Genomic DNA, 21797 nt, shown 5'->3' with positions numbered 1-21797 from the left:
CAGGAGATTAATTAAAGAAATAGCCCTGGAATTTGAAGACGCATTAGGACATAAAAATTGTCAGGCCAGCAATGGGTGGTTAGAGAAGTTTATAAAAAGACATTGTATTATTCATAAAGTAATTTCCAGAGAAGTGCAGGTGCTAGTGTAAATGACTGTGAAATTTGGAAGTAGACTGTGTTGAAACAGATTTTAGAAGGATATCCACGAAAAGACATTTTCTACATGGACAAGAGGATATCTATTTTTCAAATGCTTACTCAGCCTAATGTTAACTTATAAAAATGATCCGTAAAGTAAACTAAGAATTATGGTCTTAGCGGCTGCAAACATGCTAGAGACTGAAAGAATTAAAATGTTGATAATCAGCAAAAGTAAAACTCTTTTTTTTTTGAGGAGTTAAATCTGCAGAGGTAGACTACACATTTAACAAAAAGGTGTGGATAACTACTGACATTTTTACAGACTGGGTAAAAAAGTTATCAGTCAAAAAAAAATTTTACTTTTTATTTATCAAGACATTAGTTCTGTATTAAATAATGTAAAAGTCATACTTTTCCCACCAAACATATCAATTATCAAACTTATATATCAATTATTATCAGGGGGTAATTAAAAATCTTAAACTGCACTACTGAAAAAGATCCTGAAAAATTTGTAACCACTGTAAAGAACAACGAGGCTGTCCCTGTTAATATTGTTCATCTCCAAGAGTGCATTTTTGAATAATCTAAAGTATGAATCAATGATATTAGTAATGAAACAATATTCCATTGTTTTTGTAAAGCTGGTTTAACCATGACAGAATGGAACAAGAAAATGATATAACACTAGTACATTTAAAAAGTCACTCAAATTTCCTCCAAACTACTGGAAATGTGAGTAACGAAGTAACACTAGAAGATTTCATCACAGCTGGTGAACAGGTTACCATTTCTGATTTTCCAGATGATGACACATACTTCATAGTTTAGTAAGACCTTTGAACCGGTACAAAAAGAAGATGATGATGATGACAAAAATTGCAAAGACCAGCAGGAAGAGAGGAAAACTTCTGACAACGAGGTTTTACACTCATTTAAAACAATTAGGCTTGGACTACAGCTCAAGGGGGAAGTATCTCACAGTATTTTTGAGTATTTAAATAAATGTGAAACTTTTTTTGAACATAATACCTTATTGAAACACCGAAAACGACAGAAAAGTATTCACTTTTTCAAGTAATAAATTAATATTTTATTAAAAATTATATACTATAAACATTACCTACCAATATCTATAAAACACTAAACAATGTATTAGGATTAGTATTTTTTAACCAATTTAAAAAAGTTAATGTATTCATTTTTGTGCTATCATTGTGAAAAAATTATGTGCTAGAAATAAAGCTACAGTATGTTAACCTACAACAGAGAACAAATATTTTCAGTATAGCCTACATCCATTCCAAATATGAAAGTCCTTACCTGAGATATATACTTTTTATAGAGTACATATAATGTATAACGCATGAATCAAAAAAATACAATACATTTTTTTTCTGTAGTGCTACTAAGAAAAATAACTGTACTTAATTTTAATTCATCGTAAAACAGGATAAAACATTCTTTAAAAAAATTAGACTGGGAATTCTTGTTACATCTATAAACTGAAAACCTCTATTTAATCAATTTTTTCCTGGGATTCTTGATTTCATTATATAGAGGTTCGACTGTAATTGTCTTATAAGATAGCACATGTCTGTATTCTTAGTTCCATGGTGCCTTCTCATAACAACAAGTAATTCATGAACAACACACTTATCGTTGATTATAAATTTTAATCATGATACGCACGCGCGCGTTTTTGTGTTTGTTTTTGGTGTTGGCCTCTAAATAATCTTATATCGCCACAACTACTGAACCGATTTTTACTAAAGAGTGTTTATAATTTATTGCACATTACTGAATTTATTTATTAACGATGAAATAAATAAAATGTGATATTTGTAAGATTAAATAGGCTGTTAAGGTAATCTGTAATGATAAATGTGACTATGGTTAAATAATGTGTGTATATATATATAAAACATATAGGGTTATATTTAGGTATAAAAACAATTTATACTGTATATCTGAGAGGTATTTGGAGGCAGAAAGAGATCAGATTCTACATAGTTTAAAAAAAAAATCTCCATTATGGTGGGTTTTTAATTTTTGTCCGCCATACTGAATAACAATTAACTTTTTAAAATAGGAAGGCAGACATATTTGGTTTGCTAGGCATTCTCCTGCAACCACCCCATTCGGCCGCCCTAAATCATAAGATCGAATATCTGTGCCACAAACGACTACTGAGCCTTGAAAAAGTTTAGAGACCAGTGTCCTAGCTAGCTGCTATAGTTAACCTAAAAGCGTGAGCGGAATAAATGTGGTACCATACACCACTCGCTTGTATGTTCCACTGCCCACTTCTCATATATCACTAAAATGGATAGGCACACCCCGTCAATTACTAAAACATATATGACTATCAATAATTAAATTTATCTTGTCAAAGATAGCAATTTGCTGCCACACCTAGGCCGCTGAATGCCAGCAAGTACCTGTCCACCATTAAAGCGCTTGGAGCCTTAATCTGACTGGTAGCCAGCCTTATCTCCCAATTAGCTTCCTACAGCAGCGCGGAAGGAGGCTTTTTCCTTGGGTAAACTACTGATGTCGGTTGAACAAAGCAACCACATCAAGAAACTCCCACACAGTCCAACAATTGGCTCTCGCTAGATTGACTTGCTGTTTCTAAATGGCCAATTTTCACCTTGACCTCTAAGTTCCAGGGTGGCCTGGAACTTAGTTCTGCCCCCCCGAAGAGCTGGACAGTCAAACATCATGTGTTCGTTCGACTGGACCTCCCCACTCATGCACAGCTCATCAGCTGCCAAGTAGAACTGAAACAAATATTGGTTTAAATTTACATATTGGAGAGCAATTGGACTCCCATTGCCCTTAAAAATGAAGGAGAGGCATACCATCCCCCAGATCTTGTATAAATCTATACAAGGGCCTTCCCTTAGTTGTGGCGTGCCATTCTTGCTATCATGCTTCCATTGTGAGGCTGTAAAGTCTCCTCTACAGTTGGAAGATGGACAACTGTTTGAAATTTAGGACTGGTGCATTGAGATCACTGTTTTGCATCGAAACCACATCCCAAATACCTCTAACTCCCTGCCTCTTTGCAATTTCCACATGTCCATCTGAATTTTCACCACTAAATCGATTGGGAGAGCCTTTCCCAATGCAGTGGTAGCCTTGTAGGAGGTTGTTTTAAAAACACCAGTCATATAATTAAGGCTCTGCGCTGGGCAATCCTTAAATTTTGAATGAGTGCTCAATTTCTTTCCAACTTATGCGCCCAAACGGATGCCGCATAAGAGGCCATACTTTCACCTCGGTACACCAAGTACAAATGACTGCTCGACAGCCTGTAATCCTTTTGAGTAATCCTCCTAAGCTTGTGCATCACAGAGATGGTGTCCGCCAATACTTGCCTAATGTGGTTGCTAAACAGCAATTTCTCATCGATTACACGGCTAATAAATTTCATCTTGGGCACAGAAATTTTTAATTTTTGAATGTCCATCCAGCCCTCTGCGATTGACAAAGCCGCCTGCACTTGGTCTTCTATCTGTGGTTGTAAATCACCATGAACTAACAGGAGACAGTCATTGGCGAAAGCCTGGGTCGTGACCCCTTTGAGAATGTGTCCCAAAAATCTGTCGAATACCAGGTGCCACAGCAAGGGACTGAGAATGGAGCCCTGCGAGCTTCCCCTGGTGATGTATGTTTCCACAACTAGGTGCGCATACTAAAATAGAACTGTGCGATCAGACAAGTAGTCATGTACTATGGCCTGCATGGCTACGGGAACACCTCGGCGTTCCAACTCATAGAGGACAGAACTCCAACACAAGGAAGGAAATGCTGCCTCTATGTCAATAATAATTGCCAAAACATATTTACAGTCTACCCTTTCCACCTCGGCAAAAGCATTTAAGATGCAATCCTGGGTACCAACCCATTTCATGAAGCCATACTGGCTTCGATTTAGAAGTGAGTTCATATCGATATGTTCCCAGAGCCATTCCATAACCAGCCTTTCGAGCAACTTGCCGATTACTGGCAAGAGACTGATGGGTCAATAACTGCTGACCTTACTCAGATCCTTTCCTGATTTTAAGAACACCCTCACCAAAGCCACCTTCCAACAAGTCAGAAAGCAACCCCAGTTTAGGCAGACATTTGACAAATAATTTCAATTTAAAATTTTACAATAAGAACAATGATGAAACCTGTTTTTCTGTTAATGCCTTTGTTGTCAAGTTATAAGCATTCAAATTTGCAATGACAGAAAAATCATGTTAACAATAAAACAAGGAAAAACATGCTGCATAAACAATTTTATTACATTTTACAATCACAATGCATACAATAACAAACTTTAAACAGCGCTATAATATTGATGATAATAATAAACAATAACTAATAATCAATAACACAACCACAAGTATAAGTCTGTTGATGATGTATGGGTATGGTGACAGAATTCGACCTTTACAAGAAGTATATGATTTATTTAATAATAAATTTCCAAACAGAGAACCAACAAGTAAATCGACTGTGATCAAGACAGTACAATTTGACGAAACTGGTACTGAAAAGAATCGTCCTCTCACCGACAGACCAAGAATTGACACAACTGATGCAAGTCATTAGATGTATTGCCGACCTTTGTTAAAGACCATCATTCATCGATTCAAAATGCTTTTTTTCAACATGACATCAGTTTTTTCAGTTCAAAATATTGCTAAAACAAATAAATTTCACCCTTATACACAACTGGTGCAAGAACTTTCAGAGGATGATTTTGACCGCCGAGTTGAGTATTGTGTGGAATATTGATTTATTATAATGTAAAAATTAGATATAGACTCAAATTTTTCTAATTCAATAATATTTACTGATGAAGTGACATATATCACTAAATGGCTATGTGAATAAGTGAAACTATCGATATCAGATCAATAATAATCCCAGATGGATGTTGGCTCATACACGACACCTTCAGAAAGTGAACATTTGAGCGGGAATCGGTCACTGTATTGTAGGGCCTTTTATTTTAAATGACCATTTTACAGGAGATGCTTACTGGATCTTGTTAGCGAATAGAATTTTACCAAATATCTGGGAAAATGTTGAGCAAGAACTAAATAATAACGTATTGCTTCAGCAAAATGGAACACCACCTCATTATTATCTAAGGGCTCAGCAAATTTTAAATGAACAATTTTCAAACTGCCGGATAGGTCATAGAGGAGCCATAGAATGGCTTGTCAGGTCCCCAGAACTGTCTCTTCTCTGGATTACTTTTTTCAGGGTACCTGAAACATAATGTTTACAAACAAACATTGCAGACATTGACGAATTGAATAGAAGAATAACTAACAAATCTGTTCGTGTACCACCAGACATGATATAATAAGTTATAAAGGGATATTATTTGAGGTTAGCACATTAAGCTGTAGAGGGGAAGCACACTGAACACATATTGGAAAAGAATATGCTTTAAATTTATTTCATTAGTAATTTGACTGAAAACATTTATTGAAAATTTTAAAATAAATGTTGTAATATTGAAAGTAAATAATATCAGTTGATATAGTCATTTAATTTGTTGTTAATTATTAGTTATCATTTATTATTATCATCAATATTACAGCACTGTTTAAAGTTTGTTATTATATGCATTATGAATATAAAATGCAATAAAATTGTTCATGCAACACGTTTTATCTCATTTTATTGTTAACACAATTTTTCTGTCATTGCAACTTTGAATGCTTATAACTCGATAATGAAGGCATTAACAGAAAAGCAGGTTTCACTAATGTTTTTCTGGTAAAATTTTAAATCAAAATCATGTGACTTATGTCCACCTTCCTATTTAAAAAAATTATTTTGATTCAATATGGCGGACTAAAATTAAAAAGCCATCATAATGCAGATTTCTTTAAACTATGTAGAACCCCATTTCTTCTGCCTCCAAATACCTCTCAGATATGCAGTATAAAGCTATTTCCATATTTAAATATCACTCTGTATGTATATATATATATATATATCTGATATTATATATATGTATATATATATATATAAATTAAAAAAAAGAAGAAGAATACACACTTTTATTTTCTAATTAAATGTTTTTTATCAAACTGTTATTGACATGATAAGGTCAAAAGAATACCAAATGCACATATCAATAAATACAAATTTGTATGATTGAAATAACACATATTACTTATTTTATTACTATCATGAATTTTTGGTAATAAACCTAACATGCCTGTTGACTGACAGTGAATGTCTGTAGATCGACAATCCCTTTGTAAAATAGTACAAGAAGTTGATGTAGATGATATATCTACAATAATATATCTCTCATATGATTGCACATATTCTTATGTATAAGATGTGAAATTATTTTTAAGTCTTTCAGATTCCAATCTACATACTTCAAATTATTTGTAATCTATATCATTAGTATGGTATATCAGAACTGGCAATTCGTTATAAAAACAGTGCATTCAGAAAGCTGCTGTGCACTGCAGTTATGGAAGTGTAATGATGAAACTTTCTTAATTATTACTTTGTATTTTTATTTAATTATTTTGTAGAAACAGATATTACAATAACTTTAATAGTTTATAAAAGGTGTTGAAAATGACCTCCTGCAACATCAATTTGTTTTCAAACACTTTATCCAGCTGATGTACTGGAATGACTCATACTTTTGCGATTATTAAGGTTTTTAGTTTGTCTACTTCACAATGCCTGTTGCAATACACTGCTTGTTTTACTGATCTCCAGAGAAAGAAATCTGGGAGAGCCAGATCGGCCGATCATGCAGGCCACAAACCCCTTGAACTCATTCATTCACCAAGACATTTTGTAAAAAGGTCATTGACCTGTCAGCTGTATGCGCTACGGCATCATCTTGTTGGAACGAACCATGATTAATTTCTTCTTCTGTTAACTGACTAATAAAGTTTGTTAAAACAGCACAACAACAATTAATATACTGGCCTCCATGGCATGAGTGGTAGCGTCTCAGCCTTTCATCTGGAGGTCCCGAGTTTGAAGCCCAGGTCAGGCATGGTATTTTTACATGCTACAAAATAGTCATTTCATCTCATCCTCTGAATCAATATCTAATGGTGGTCCCAGAGGCTAAAAAGAAAAATCAATTACTATTAACTGTATTTTCAAAAGAAATTAGACCCACAATAAACATTCTATTCACACTGACCTAGAATCAAATTTTCACTCTGTGTAAAGATTGTTCGTGTAATTGATGGGGGTTAGTTGACGACCACAATCATGTACTTTGTGAATTAACACACCCTCCCAGATGAAACCGCGCTTTATCTGTAAAAAACATATTGTCGAGGATACATATAGAATTTTGGTGGATAAAATGTTAAAACCACTGATAACAATTCTTTTGGCATGATCTGTAGGTTTCAGTTCTTGAACACACATTACTTTGTAGGGGAAAAGTTTCAGTTCTTTTCTTACAATTGAATACGCAGTAGCAAATCCAATATCTTCCTGCTGTGCTAATTTACACATTGACTTTAATGGACTTTCAGCCATAGCATCTGAAATATCAAGCAGCCTCTGTTCATTTAGTTTAGGTGGTCTTCTACTTTGATCAGCATCATCACAGAGCCTGTTGCCTGAAAGTTTTTGGTAAGAGTTCAAACTGCATTGCAGTGAGGAACAGGAGTATTTGGAAACTTTTCAGAAAACTTGTACTTCCTAAATCAGTGTACTTGTCACCAGGAAAGACATATTCATTGAGAAAAATGCATTTCTCTTGTGAGAAACCATTATGTTGTTGGTTGTGAGAACCATTATGTTCTCACAACTACTGATCCAAAACAAAATGAAACGAAGCATTTCCAACCGTAATTCAACTGACATCTTTACTACTGAGCAACACCCAACAAACCCACAACAACCAACCTAATGCCGACAGAACAGAATGCACCACATAATTCTAAAGCATACTGCACAGTAACTTTCCAAATGTACTGTATAGGGAATGATATTACATTAGTATTATTTTCTCACCTAACTTTAATATAATCAGAAAGAAGCCACCTATAAATAGCTTTTGTTGCATGAGTCATAAAACATCGACCTTTAAAACTTGTCTTTAGTAGAAACCAAGGAAGTGCACCACAATGGTCCAAATGGAAACTGAAAATAAGAATAAAGAAAGGTTGAAAATAAAAAAAAGAAACAGAAAACTTTTTTTAACACATAAATTAATTATGCAAATGACTTTTGAAAATGTTATGCCTTCATTTCTCAGTAAATTTTAAAACCTACTAGAGAAATTGATCAAATACTAGAAATCACAATTTATTTTCTAATGTGATTTTTCTAATAATTACCAGAGATTCTAAATAGAATAGCTGAAAGTCATTTATATGATATAATATAAAAACAAATGGTAGCACAAAGAAATAAAAGTAAAACATGCAATTCATAAATTAAATATATCCTTGAACCACTCATAACTATGTTTTTTCTTTTTGTGAAAAAAGCTTTCACATTATCATCGCCTGGAAAACACATATAACAAAAAAAAAAAACTAGACTAAAACTAAAATATTAAAATCAAAACTTATAACTAGTATCATAACAAACAAACTAAAAAATTACTTACAACTACAATCAGAGATTGAATCTTAAAATAGGATATAATATATTTAAAAGCAACAGCAAAAAAATAAAAATATATGTAAAACTAAAATAAGCATAAATAAACTTTAGCGAAGTTCAAGAGGAGTGTAAAGATCCTTTCTTGTATAACAAAAATATTTATAAACTTTAAAACTATAATAACTAGAATAAAACTAAAATAATAAAAGAAACGTAATCCCAAAGATAAAATATAAAGCACGAATACCAAAATAAAATCAAAATTTATTGTTGAATAACATTAAATTTTATGAAGTATATTAATATTTTGTAGAAGTAACAATACCTGGTATAATACACTTTTATCATTCCCTGAGATAAGGTGAATGTTCTTTGATAATTTAAGTTTACAATGTAAGGCCTGCAAACCACAAGAATGTGGCACACAGTCAAGTGACAGTCACATCATACACATACATAGTGATGTGTTTTCTGCTGACATCAGATACGCATGAGTACCTCCGAAATGTCTTATCTGCAATCGGCAGAGGAACAGAACCCCTTGACAAATTTTTCTACACGAAGAGTCCCATGGCAACACAGTATCTTTGATATGTCGAAGTTTATTATCTACTGTAGCAGTCCAGTCACCTCGCCACTTTTCTCAAATAGTGTGTTTAACACAATAAATAAAGTCAGACGTAGTAACACCAATGGTTAAGGATGGTTGATAATATGCGTCTTTAGTAGTGGAATGTGGACGTTCATTACCCAGAATTCCCACGTGGATAGGAATCCAGCGGAAACTCACTTGTGTGTTGTGATGGTTCAACTTGGCGATCACATTATAGATTTTGGTGACGATAAGATGTCTAGAATACAAATCTTCTAAAGCTTGGAGAGCACTACATGAGTCACTGCAAAGAAGGATATGGCAGTATTTTGGGTTAATGATATTTAATGCCTTATTGAAGTGTAGTCTCATACAGTCCCAGGTTGACCATTCTTAAGAAGTGTGGTTAACTGAAACCCAACCAGCAAAGAACACCGATATCCATAATCTAGTATTTAAATCCATATTAAAGTAATGCCTTTACTAGGATTTGAACTTTGTCAATTTGTCTCTTAACTTCCTGATGTTTTCCTATAAACCAATTGAACCTGTTATCACTTTATTTATCAGGAAAGGTGAGATCTTTTGGAGGGAGTCTCCTTCCCGATTGTTTTTATAAATTATAAATCTTATATTTTTATACCAGGGATGGGATGTGTCATCATTTGAAATATCTTTTCAATACCTGTTCATTCCACCTATTCCACCTTGGGTTATGGTTGCATTTCGTAAAGTGTTGCAACACCACCAAGTGAATGTGTAAGAAGAAACAGTGTAAGGTATATTGTTTCTATAAAAGTGTATTATATGTTGTAATTTGTGTAGTGTATGTGTATGGAGTAAAAGGTTCAATAGCTCCATATGTAATGAGAAGAAAATTTGAATAATCTAGGGCCATGGGGATGCCAACTTACAACAAAATGGCGAAGATGTTATGTTACATCTATTTAAAACCAATCCTGCCAATTTTTTTGGTAAATTATTTCTTTATAATAAATTATTACCTTTTGTAAAAGACTGGAAATGTTTATCATTCTTCTCTTTTCTTTCATAAACACAGGAAACTGTAAAAATTTATCTAATCAAAACCAGTATAATTTTGATATTACTGTTGTACAAGAGAAGAATATAATACCATCTAAGTTACATCAAATTAAACTGAAAAATGGTTTATTACTGAAACTGATTAAAGAGTATTGCAAGAATACATATTAAGTGTTCTTGCATTTGTTTTTACAGTGCATTTTTTTACATAGATTACATAATAAATAAGAATACAGAGTGCAGCAAAATGTGTGAAAACTAATTCATACTCATGTGTACTTTCTTTCTTTTTCCTGTTTAGCCTCCGGTAACTACCATTTAGATAATTCTTCAGAGGATGAATGAGGATGATATGTATGAGTGTAAATGAAGTGTAGTCTTCTACATTCTCAGTTTGACCATTCCTGAGATGTGGGGTTAATTGAAACCCAACCACCAAAGAACACCGGTATCCACGATCTAGTATTCAAATCCATGTAAAAATATCTGGCTTTACTAGGACTTGAACGCTGTAACTCTCGACTTCCAAATCAGCTGATTTGGGAAGACGCGTTAACCACTAGACCAACCTGATGGGTTATACTCATGTGTACTGCATTACTATAAATATACAAGGAATAAGTAATGTACAGTTGCATGTAATTGGAGAATAAAACAAAACATCGCACAGAACTCCTGTTTTTTAGCTAGAATCCCAAATACAAACAAGCTAAGTCTTGTTGAATTCCATTTACTCATTTTTTATCAGTAGCCACTGCCATGGTACCAAGTGGCATTCAGAACAAAAATTAAATTTTTAACAGCTGAAAAAGTGAACCCTAGTGAAAGTCTTAAACTGTTTAAGACTCATTTAAGATGATGAAACTATTGTGAATAGGGTGCAGTAAAATTTGTTTCACTGAAAGCTGGAAAAAACAAACATTAGGTGTGATACTGAATGGATTTGATTTCACTGATCTTTGTTTCTTCCCAAATTTAAATACAGATTTTAATTTCTTCCCAAATTTAAATGCAGATCTTAAGCACACTCATTTCACCAAAGGTAGTAAATAAAAAACCAGGTCAAAGTGAAAAAAGGGCAGTGAGGTGTTATATCAGAGAAGGTGCTAGAATTCTTCGATGACAGGATAAGAAAAATGGTTCATTGCTGGGAAAATGTATTTTTCAGCTCCAAATGCTGATTATGATCAAAAGTAAAGGTAAGCTCCTAGCTAATAAAATGTAGTTTTATGGCTTCTTTAATTACTTTGAGTATCTGTCTTTCCATTTGCAAATTATTAGCAAGCATCCTTTTCAGTAATTCATAGTAAAATAATACTTTTCTGTATCTTTCTGTCAATCTATATATGCAAAAATGATATTTTCCTTATTACAACACACAAACTGCAAATGATATTTAAAAAATCAGTAATTATTTAAAGTCTATTTCTACTTATAGATATAGATGGCAAAGTAATGGCTAAGCACTCTGACAAAAGATGAAATCATACAGAAGATTTTTGGCATAGTGCAGAAGAGTTGGAATTCCAAATCCAAGAAAAATGTAACCAGCACCAGAATCTTAACATGGAAACAAGCAGTGTTTTACAACTTTTGTCTGAATTTTTAAAAATTAGTTAAGACATTACTAAAGATATATTCCAAAACTAACTGAAGCTAGTTTCAGAAACTGAGGTAAATCAAGATGAACAATTCAGTAAAAAATGGAACGTTTTCAAAAATATGTTAAAAAACCACAGCTTAAAATTACTTATATTTCTTAAAACAAAAAAGAAATTTGCTGTAATTTTTTTTGTTTTTGTTATTCAGTAACTTATATTATACAATAACCTTATGCATTTTATGATAACACTATTTTCGTACTTTTTTCATAAAAAAAGATATGATCACTACTTACTAAATTACTTGAATTTTAAATAACAAATATAGTCATACAGAAAAATTAAATAAAGAGCTTTAAAATATCTGTTTATAGAAAAACCTGTCTACAGTTTCAGCAAGTTAATCAAAACTTTAGTAACAACTAAATTACTTTAATCTGAGTGTGTTTGGCATTTTCACATGCTACAAATAATTCATCTCATCCTCTGAAGAATACTGAATGTGTCCCCAGAGGTTAAGAAAAAAAAAGTTGAGTGTATGTGGTTGAGAATGACTGGTACTCCTGTGTAATAAATACAACATACAGTTCTTTTTCTTATAACCCACCGGGTTGATCTAGTGGTTAATGCGTCTTCCTAAATCAGCTGATTTGGAAGTCGAGAGTTACAGCGTTCAAGTCCTAGTAAAGCCAGTTATTTTTACACGGATTTGAATAATAGATCGAGTATACCAGTGTTCTTTGGTGGTTGGGTTTCAATTAACCACACATCTCAGGAATGGTCGAACTGAGAATGTACAAGACTACACTTCATTTACACTCATACATATATCCTCATTCATCCTCTGAAGAATTATCTAAACGGTAGTTACCAGAGGCTAAAACAGGAAAAAGAAAAGAAAAGTTCTTTTTGTTATAGCACTTTTTATTTTAGAACTTCTGTAGATAACTGACTGAATAAAATCCATAACCTTTATTGCATTGTATTGATCAATAATACATATAGACATTTTTTCGTAATTTCAGTTTCCGTTTATTCTGTCAATATCTAGACATTATGGTAGTAAATAATGTACTTAACAAACAAATTTACGTGGTTAAAATAACTTAATATTGTAAATTCTGATTTAGCTTGCTTCTTTTGAAGTTGTTAATCCTTAAAGATATCTTTGTTTTATATGCGTAGCTAAAGAAAGAAGGACAAATATCAAACAAATAGTCACACCATCTTAATTGGATAAAATCCAATTTGCATTTATAAGTTTCTAAATAAGCCTACATACAGAAAATTAATTTAAAGTAATTAAAAAATGATAAATTTAAGAATAAATTTTAAAAATCCATTTTATTGACAAAAAAAGTTTTAGAAAATATTTTTAAAATATGCAATATGTAATTGGAAATATAATAAATATATAAATAATAAGAACTTTTCTTAGAAGCAAAATATACAAAAAAAATTCTCAACAGTTGTGTACAAAAAGGCAAACTTTTTGTTTCTGATGCTCCTACTATTTCAGTCAGAAATGAACTGATTTTCAAAGTACAATGTAAAAATATATACATTTGATTAAATATAAAAATATATTAAATATATATAAACACATATAATATATATATATATATAAATATGTGGTGTGAGTGGTAGGTTCTTGGTCTTTCATCTGGAGGTCCCGGTTTCAAATGCCGGTCAGGTATGGCATTTTTCATACACTACAAAAAATTACATTTCATATTCTTATGCATAAACTTCGAATTTCAGTAAAGAATTTCATCAAGCCAAAAAAAAAAAAAAAAATTATTCAAATTTGTATAACTTTTTGGGCACAAAATATACAAAACTTAAATTAAATGAGAAAACTAAAAGAGGTATAATGTTTTTATTTATTTAATATTAAAATGTATTTTCTGTAAATAAGAAAATTAAATTATTATAACCGTAATTTGATGATATAATTAAAACTAATAAGTAGACCCTACACAAAAGCATCAGGTTTAAACTCACTCTTCAGTGTGACTCACTGCATAAGTGCATATGAAAAATATGCCAATATAAAGTCAACATAACCATAATTTGAGCCTGTTTTCAACCTTAAATTGAGCATAACAAAACAACTCAACTAATCTTCACATGCACAACTTCAGATATACTACCCAGCCTATAAAAATTTCAATAAAATTGATGAATTAGTTTTGGAGATTTTTGAGCTAAAAAAATTTTATTCATGAATGGTATTTTCATAATTCTCATACCTCATAATGTAAAGAAGATTCAATTTCATTTATTATTTATATATATATATATATATATTGTAACAAGTCCAGTAGAGCAGGCCTGAGTAACGGATTTCTACCAATTATTATGAAAGTAATAAAATATAACAATTGCAGGAATCCAGAAAGAGACAAAAAGGAGAACCCTTTTTGTAAAGTGTAGGTCCATTTAACAATCATCCTTTGTTATACTGCTCGCTAACACACAATGAACACTTATTGTATGGTGAGAAGAGATCAGGTTTAGAATTCACGGGAATAAAACCCTCAGTCAACTGTTCTCACACTTCGACTTGGGTCCAGTCCGGCAGGTAAAAAGGCTATCAGTATAAATAGTCCAGTAAGACCAACTAAAAAAGAGTTCTATTAGAACCAGTCTGCAAGACGTTAGGCATCAGTCTCGCAAGGACAGTTCTGTGAGTTCAGCGAGGAGAGGCTGCGAGTTGTGTGAAGTCGTGTGGGTTCGGCAGAGTTCTGCAAACCAGTCCAGCGAGACATACAATGACGGTCCAGCGAGGAGAGTCAGGTTTTAATTTTTAATAGTGTAATTTTTGTCTCTATTTTGATTACATTTTTGCATTTTAATTGTGACCTGGTTAATTTTGATTGGTTGAACTTTGTAATTTTAAACAATTTTTTGTATTTTTAACATTTTTATATTTTACGTTTTTATCTCTAATTGGAATTATAATTTAAAATTTTTAATTTAAATAAAAGGATATAAATTTTTGTAAATCTTGGTTATAAAGTATATGTTAAATTTAATTTAAAAATTAAAAAAAAAAATGTAATTAGTTTAAAAATATTTTTAGCGTAAAATTATAATTGAATGGGCAGTATGTTGTCATGGATTACAAGTTTTTGATGGTTTTGAAATATATATAATGTATGCAGCTGATGCAAATCAAATTCGCGAAAGCACTTGTTACATAATGAAATAAGGTAAATCATCCTATTTCAATTGTTCTGTACTTAGGGTTGATCTATTAAATATAAATTAATTTGTATTAGTACAGAGGAGTACGGTTATTAAAAGAATTGCTTTTAAAAAAAAATATATTTATATATATATATATATATATATTTATACATATGTGTGTGTTTGTGTTGTGTGTGTGTGTGTGTGTGTGTATAAAATAACGTACTATTAAAATAATAAACATTTCTTACACACTGTGTAAATATAACTAGTGCTGGCTCATGTTAAGGCACTGTGGAACTGCAGCAACCCTATTTCCACTTGATATTTTTGATAACGTTTAATATAACGAGTCCTTTTTTCTTTAATTCTTTCTTTATACTTGTACAATATGTAATCCTTAAGCTTAATGTCAGTAGCCATCCCCCAGTTTATGAAAAAGATACAAAAATCTTTGTATGGAACTGTGCGCTTCACAGTTCCAGTGCCATGGTGTTTGGCTGTTGTGTGAATGCGCACATAGGAAACTACATGCAAGGCTACAAGGGAGAGAGATAGAGAGCACTGTTTCTCCCACAGTGCTGGTGGAAGGTAGTTTTTTCCTCTGCATATGCATAGTACGTTACTTGTTCATTCCCTTTTTTAGTTTAGTTGGTGGAAGGAATATATATGGAACTGGTTTAGTTGTTTGTTCAGTAGTGATCAGAAGATGGCGGAAAGCAAGGGCTCTTTGATTGCAAAATCTGTCCAAAAACATGGTGGAAGGTTGAAAGAGAAGGTAATTGGTAAATACAAATGATTTATTTGTTTTTATGTACATAGAAATTTAAATTAAGGACCACTGGTGGAGTATAGTGTTTTTAAGCGGGCATTTTATTAAGTTATTTTCTAGTTATACTAAAAAAATATTATCTCTATTGACATTTTATTATTTATTTTATTAAACTGAATACGTGTAACAAATTCTTGAATGAAATAATGTGTAGAATTATAGTATTCTGCTTCCAGCTATTCTACCTGATTCTTTTTTTTTCGGTTCTTTTATTTTAGAGAAAACTTTAATCATGGCCTTGAAAAGGCCCAGGAAAAAATTTTCTGGAGGAGCAGCTCCCACTAATTTTAGTTACGAGCCGCCACTGAATATAACTAAAACACTTATTTACTCCATGAAAGGACTTGTCTGAAACTCCGTTCTTATACATATAAGAAAATTAAATTTTAAATGAATGGCATTTTTACACTCCTCATACCTCAAAACGTAAAGAAAATTCAATTCCAACATGCGACTGAAAAGAAATCTTATACTTTTTCGAAAAGTCAATAAAAAAACTTAATAATAAAAACAATAATTTTAATACTAATCTTTTTCACATCAATGAATGACCAAAAATTGATAAAATATCAACAAAATAAACAGTCTTACCAAAATACAAAGCATTTCACATTATCATTCATATGTAAAACGATAACGAATTATATTTTAAAGACTAAGAATTTCATGTAAGAGTAAAATACACTCACTGTGATATTAATAGAAGATCTATTTCATCAGCCTCAATCAGATCAACAAAAGGAAGGGCATCCATACCAGACAGACCAGGATGAATTCCACAGTCCAACTAGAAAATTTTAAAAGTGTATTAAAAACAAACATTGCAGTTTTTTAACAGAGTTTAAAAATTTTTTACATAAATTATAGTGTTTAATTCTTAATAGTTATTTATCACAAACCAAAATAAATTATCAAGTTTTATTAAGACTTTAAAAAAAAGAATTACTTTTAAAAGGTTGTACATACTTTTTAGAAAAAAAAATATTTTAAAAACAAAATAACTAATACTTGCCATTATCTTTTTCCCTTTGAATTCTAGCATAATACACGATCGACCAACTTCCTGACCAGCTCCACTGAAAAAATAATACAATCAAAACAGATATAATACCAGTTTAATAGGCAAAAACAATAGTTTTTCTTTTAATATACCTACAATAGCTTATCATAGTCTTACTTTAGATTTAAGCATAAACTGAAGACAGCACATCTGCTTATACTATCCTATTATTTTTACAAATTATTTTTTTTTACAAATACGGTAAAAAAGATTATAATTTAAAAGATTAAAGAATAATGTACACTCACTAATACAAGATCTATTGCAGTTTATTTTTTAATTTTACATACCTAAGAGACCATTAAAAGATAAAATGGTAGTACTTCGCAGTCACTCAGCAAATGCATGAAAATTAAAAAATTCATAGTTATAGTTATATGACTCAATGATTTTATTACCCACAAAAGTTGGTAGTGAAATTACACAAAATTACTAACTGTAATGAAAAAACTGAACCAAATTTTAACTTAAAAATTGTTGTCAAAATGTTTTCAATATTTTTATAGCCTATTCTGTGACAAAAGTATTTGTTTTTTTTTTCAATGCAATTCCAGGTGGAGTGATTGACAACAGTAAGACATGTATTATGATTTAAAAAAAAGAATTTGTGTTACTGTTCATTAATTACAAGGTTTTGTGATCTATATATTTAATATAGTTTGATAAAATCAGATCAAATTAAAGTAAAGCACAAGTTAAAACAATACATTCTAAATATTTTTTAGTTTTTAAGATTTTCAAAAAAATATACAACTTCTAAATAGGAGGTGTTGCAGATGATGATGTTGGTAGGGCTTGTTTTGAAGAGGTCCCTTTACTATGTGATGGAACAGTGCAATTAATTTTTTATACTGTTCATTTAAAAAAAAATATTTTCATCAAATTAAAAGCAACAGTAAATTTCATATTGATTACGCATACAATACTGAATTCGTGCACAAACAATTCTGTGCACTGGTATAAAACCTAATAATTTTCTGCGTTCTATTTCTAGAAGTAAATTTGCAAAGGTTGACTCCATAATTCTATGCAGTATTTGTATGTATAATAATGGTTAATTCTTGACCAGACTGTCCAAACTAATGGTTGGTATAATCAATACAGTTTAATTTGCATACTCTTAGATTGTAGTATTTATTAGTCATATGACCTTATTTTAATTGTGGTTTTGAAAATAATATTGCAATTTTCTTTCATAAAACCTCTTTCTGTAAAACTTGGCAATTTTATATTTATGTAAGCTGATAAATGTTAACATTATTCTTGTTCTGTCTTAGGTTGATGTTATACTGAATTTAATATAACATGATGCCTGTTAAGGTAGGCATGTAGTCGTCATTAATATGTAGTCTGAATACACTTCAAATCACCCAAAAATATTTGTTAACAAGATTTATTTATATTTTGTTATAGAGGCTTACCATATGTTCAGGCCATTTTTTATAGGTACAGCACACAATTTTGAACTTTTCTGATGTTTGTGTTAACTTTTATAAATTCTTTGTCTTTAAAATATCTAGTTCAAACAAATACCATGTAAATCTGCATAAAACATACTATATTTTACACTCTGAGCATATTTTAGCCAATGATGAAGAAAAACGCTCAAAAAATTAATTATTTATTTAAACGCCTAAGGTAAAAACACAAGATCTCAACTTTGCAACTAAATATTTTTGAGAATAAATACTTACCGAAGAGTTTTTTTTTTAAATTTTAACAGAGGTTTTGTACAAGACTACTTGCTGAAAGGGTTTTGAGAGCTAGGAGGAAATCTTTTTATTTCTTTAGATGATTCAAAATAGTAATTTGTGTAAAATCAGCCATATTCAAACTAAAATATCTCAAAAGGAGCACAAAACCAACTTTATCTGTGTAGTAACAAGTCATTAAAATTTGATCAAAAAGACTTAAATAATATTAGGCTCAATCCATTTGAAATGACCCAATGGTGGTCGCTTGACCAATTAAAAAAAAAATTTAACTTATCCACTTGCTTCCTACATGTCTCAGGGACTTAAAAATAATTTTTTATTTAAGCAGTTTAGCTGTGGCAGCCATTTTTGTTACAGTGCGTACACCTATTTTTGTGATTGTAAGGGTTTACAGAAAAAATCATAACTAAAAAACTATTTGTCCTGGAAGGATGAAACAAAAAGCAATCTATTCATATTTTCTCAAGGTAGAAAATTGGTCCAGCAGTTTATTTACCTATCTCTCTTCTTTCTATGCGAAAATTACCAATAAAGTTGAACATACGAAATGGTAATAATAATGGTGTAAACTTACCCTAAATATTTTTGAAAACTTAATTTTTTTTTAAATTCAAATTTTGCTTCAAATAACTCTGATGGGGCTGGTGATAAAAATCTTACATTTGCACAATTTACAGTGTTTTTGTACATGTTTAAGACAAATAAAAAAGTTCCTTGTGGATTATACTAATAAAAAAGTTATAACCTCTTAAAAATCATGAAACACCTGTAAAAGCAATACCATTTTGACTTGCTAAATAAGTGCTCCAAGGGGTTTCTTGTCTTCTTGACACTTTAATATTTTTATTCTTATTACTACAGTTGAAATAGACTTGTTTGAACCATTCAACTGCAGTGTTCATGTTACAAAAAGTTGCTTGAAGTCATTTCCAGTCGTCAGAAAAATTCATGTTGCATCATTTAGCTTTGCAGTTACAGACTGGTCAGTCTGACATTAGTCAGTGACCTGTTCACAATCTTTACCAAGTTCACAATCTTTACCAAGTTCACAATCTTTACCAAGTTCACAATCTTTACTCAAATTTCATCTTGTGTTTGGAAATGTCTATTAAATAAATAAATTTTACTTAATAATATTATATTTGCAAATTTTAAAATCACATAAATTTTTACATTATTTCACACAAAGCAATGAAAGTACAATGTTTCATAGGAAGTAATGTGAATGAAGTGTCATAAAATAGTGCATGGTACAGTGCCAAAAGAACTCATTAAAATTTGTAAATTTAGTGATGAAAATCAACTTATTTTTTTATGTGTTAATTCAGATATCACTAGTGTTTGCAAATATCATAGAAAAACGTTTTTGTCAAAATTCAGTCACCTGTATGGGCAGTTCTGTTGTGACCCTTTGAGAATTCATAAAAAAACTGTTAAGAAAAACTTAAAACAAATAATATTAGGGCAAGCTCTTAAAGAACACATTTTTCCAAATTTAAATTTAGTTCTTGGAAAGTATCTTTGTGTTAACTGTTTCAAAAGTATTTTTTCTCGGCAGAACAAAGAACTACATGAATGCAAAGACCAAGAGCAATACATTGCCCATCACAATTTTGAACAATTGGATGCTGCTTGTACTTTGTATTTTGGGTGTACCACTTCTATCAAAACAGTGACAGGTCATTCTCATACAATTTCAAGAGAATTATCAGAAGAGATATCACAGCTGTTGGTTAACCACACTAAATAATAAACTTTCATTGCTACAAAAACTGGTTATTTCATTGAAGAATAATTAAAATTTTGCTAAAATTTATTTTTTCTCCGATATACAAATACACATAGTATTACAAATGAACAGAGTATTACAAAACATGTCATCTTAGTATTCAAATTTTCAAACTGCAGATCCCACAATACAGTACTTATTTAAATGTATTTTAAAGCTCTAGAACCAAATCATCATTTATTTACCAATTATTAAATTTTTTTTACATGATTTGCACCCTGAATGCTCCTGAATGCTATACATTCAGCTGTAATAAAATATTAACCTGCTACATTTAAAAACTATAGTAATAATTATATGAATGTCAAAAGTAACTGTTAACACCATAATTACAGCATGAAAAAATAGATATAAAGGGGTAAGTTAATCCTGTGTAGAAATCAAATAATATACAATTACATTTAAAAAATACTTACAGTGGTCTTATAGAAAGAAGGTCGCTTTCTTCGGCTGGTACCTGTGAATCTGGCTTCCTTTTAGTCCCCATTTTAAGACTACTTTACTAGCAAAATATACTTTAACAAAAAAGAAAACCAACAACCTTAATCTAATTCTTTAAAAACTCTATTTTTTAAAAAGAAACATAACCTCAACTTAAATATAACCATAACCATAGAGAACGTACTGAAGTTAACATTCAACACTACTGATAGTATAGCATGAAATTACCGCATTTTAAACATCACTAATAATGTGTTTGATAAACAATTTCAACAACAGTTACAAAAATAATACACAAATAACTAATTAATACGAAATAAGCATTCTGAGTTTACAGCGCGAAAATTCTACCGGTAACCAAATGCCCAATACTCTCTAAAGAATCGTTCTTCATGAAACCTTATACCTTACAATAAACAATTTCATAGTGTGAAATTGTTGATATATTATAATTTTTTATATTTAATTTGCATACCCTAATATTATTTTATGTTTTATATTTTAAATAATTAAGATGAACTTTGAGCACAACTATCTTTCGTACTTTATATTTATAATTATAAATATGTACTATAATTTATCTTATACTGAAATAAACAATATAATGCATTATTATGCACCAATAAAGATAAAAAAATTATTTATTTAATTGTAAGCAGCTCCTCTGATACTAAGTTTTTCATTACTAAAATATGTGGAATTAAATCGAGTGCTTTATGTAGATTTTACAATCTACATAAAATCTAAAATTGGAAATGGAAAC

At 30.9% G+C, this 21797-nt stretch overlaps 1 protein-coding gene across 1 annotated transcript in view; it reads right to left on the bottom strand.

Annotated features, from left to right (window-relative positions):
* Positions 1-21411, bottom strand: part of Cpsf73 (cleavage and polyadenylation specificity factor 73) — an 87512-nt gene extending 66101 nt beyond the window's left edge. The window contains exons 1-4 of the mRNA XM_075380546.1: positions 21010-21411; positions 17042-17105; positions 16719-16816; positions 8172-8300 (exon numbers count right to left, since the gene is read on the bottom strand). Coding sequence (XP_075236661.1) covers positions 8172-8300; positions 16719-16816; positions 17042-17105; positions 21010-21080 — 362 coding nt within the window. The 5' untranslated portion in view covers positions 21081-21411. The remainder of the gene's footprint in view (positions 1-8171; positions 8301-16718; positions 16817-17041; positions 17106-21009) is intronic.
* Positions 21412-21797: the final 386 nt, after the last annotated feature.

Source organism: Lycorma delicatula, chromosome 1 (assembly GCF_047948215.1).
Source record: "Lycorma delicatula isolate Av1 chromosome 1, ASM4794821v1, whole genome shotgun sequence".
Classification (NCBI taxonomy): Eukaryota; Metazoa; Arthropoda; class Insecta; order Hemiptera; family Fulgoridae; genus Lycorma; species Lycorma delicatula.
This window is presented reverse-complemented; position numbering and strand designations above follow the sequence as displayed.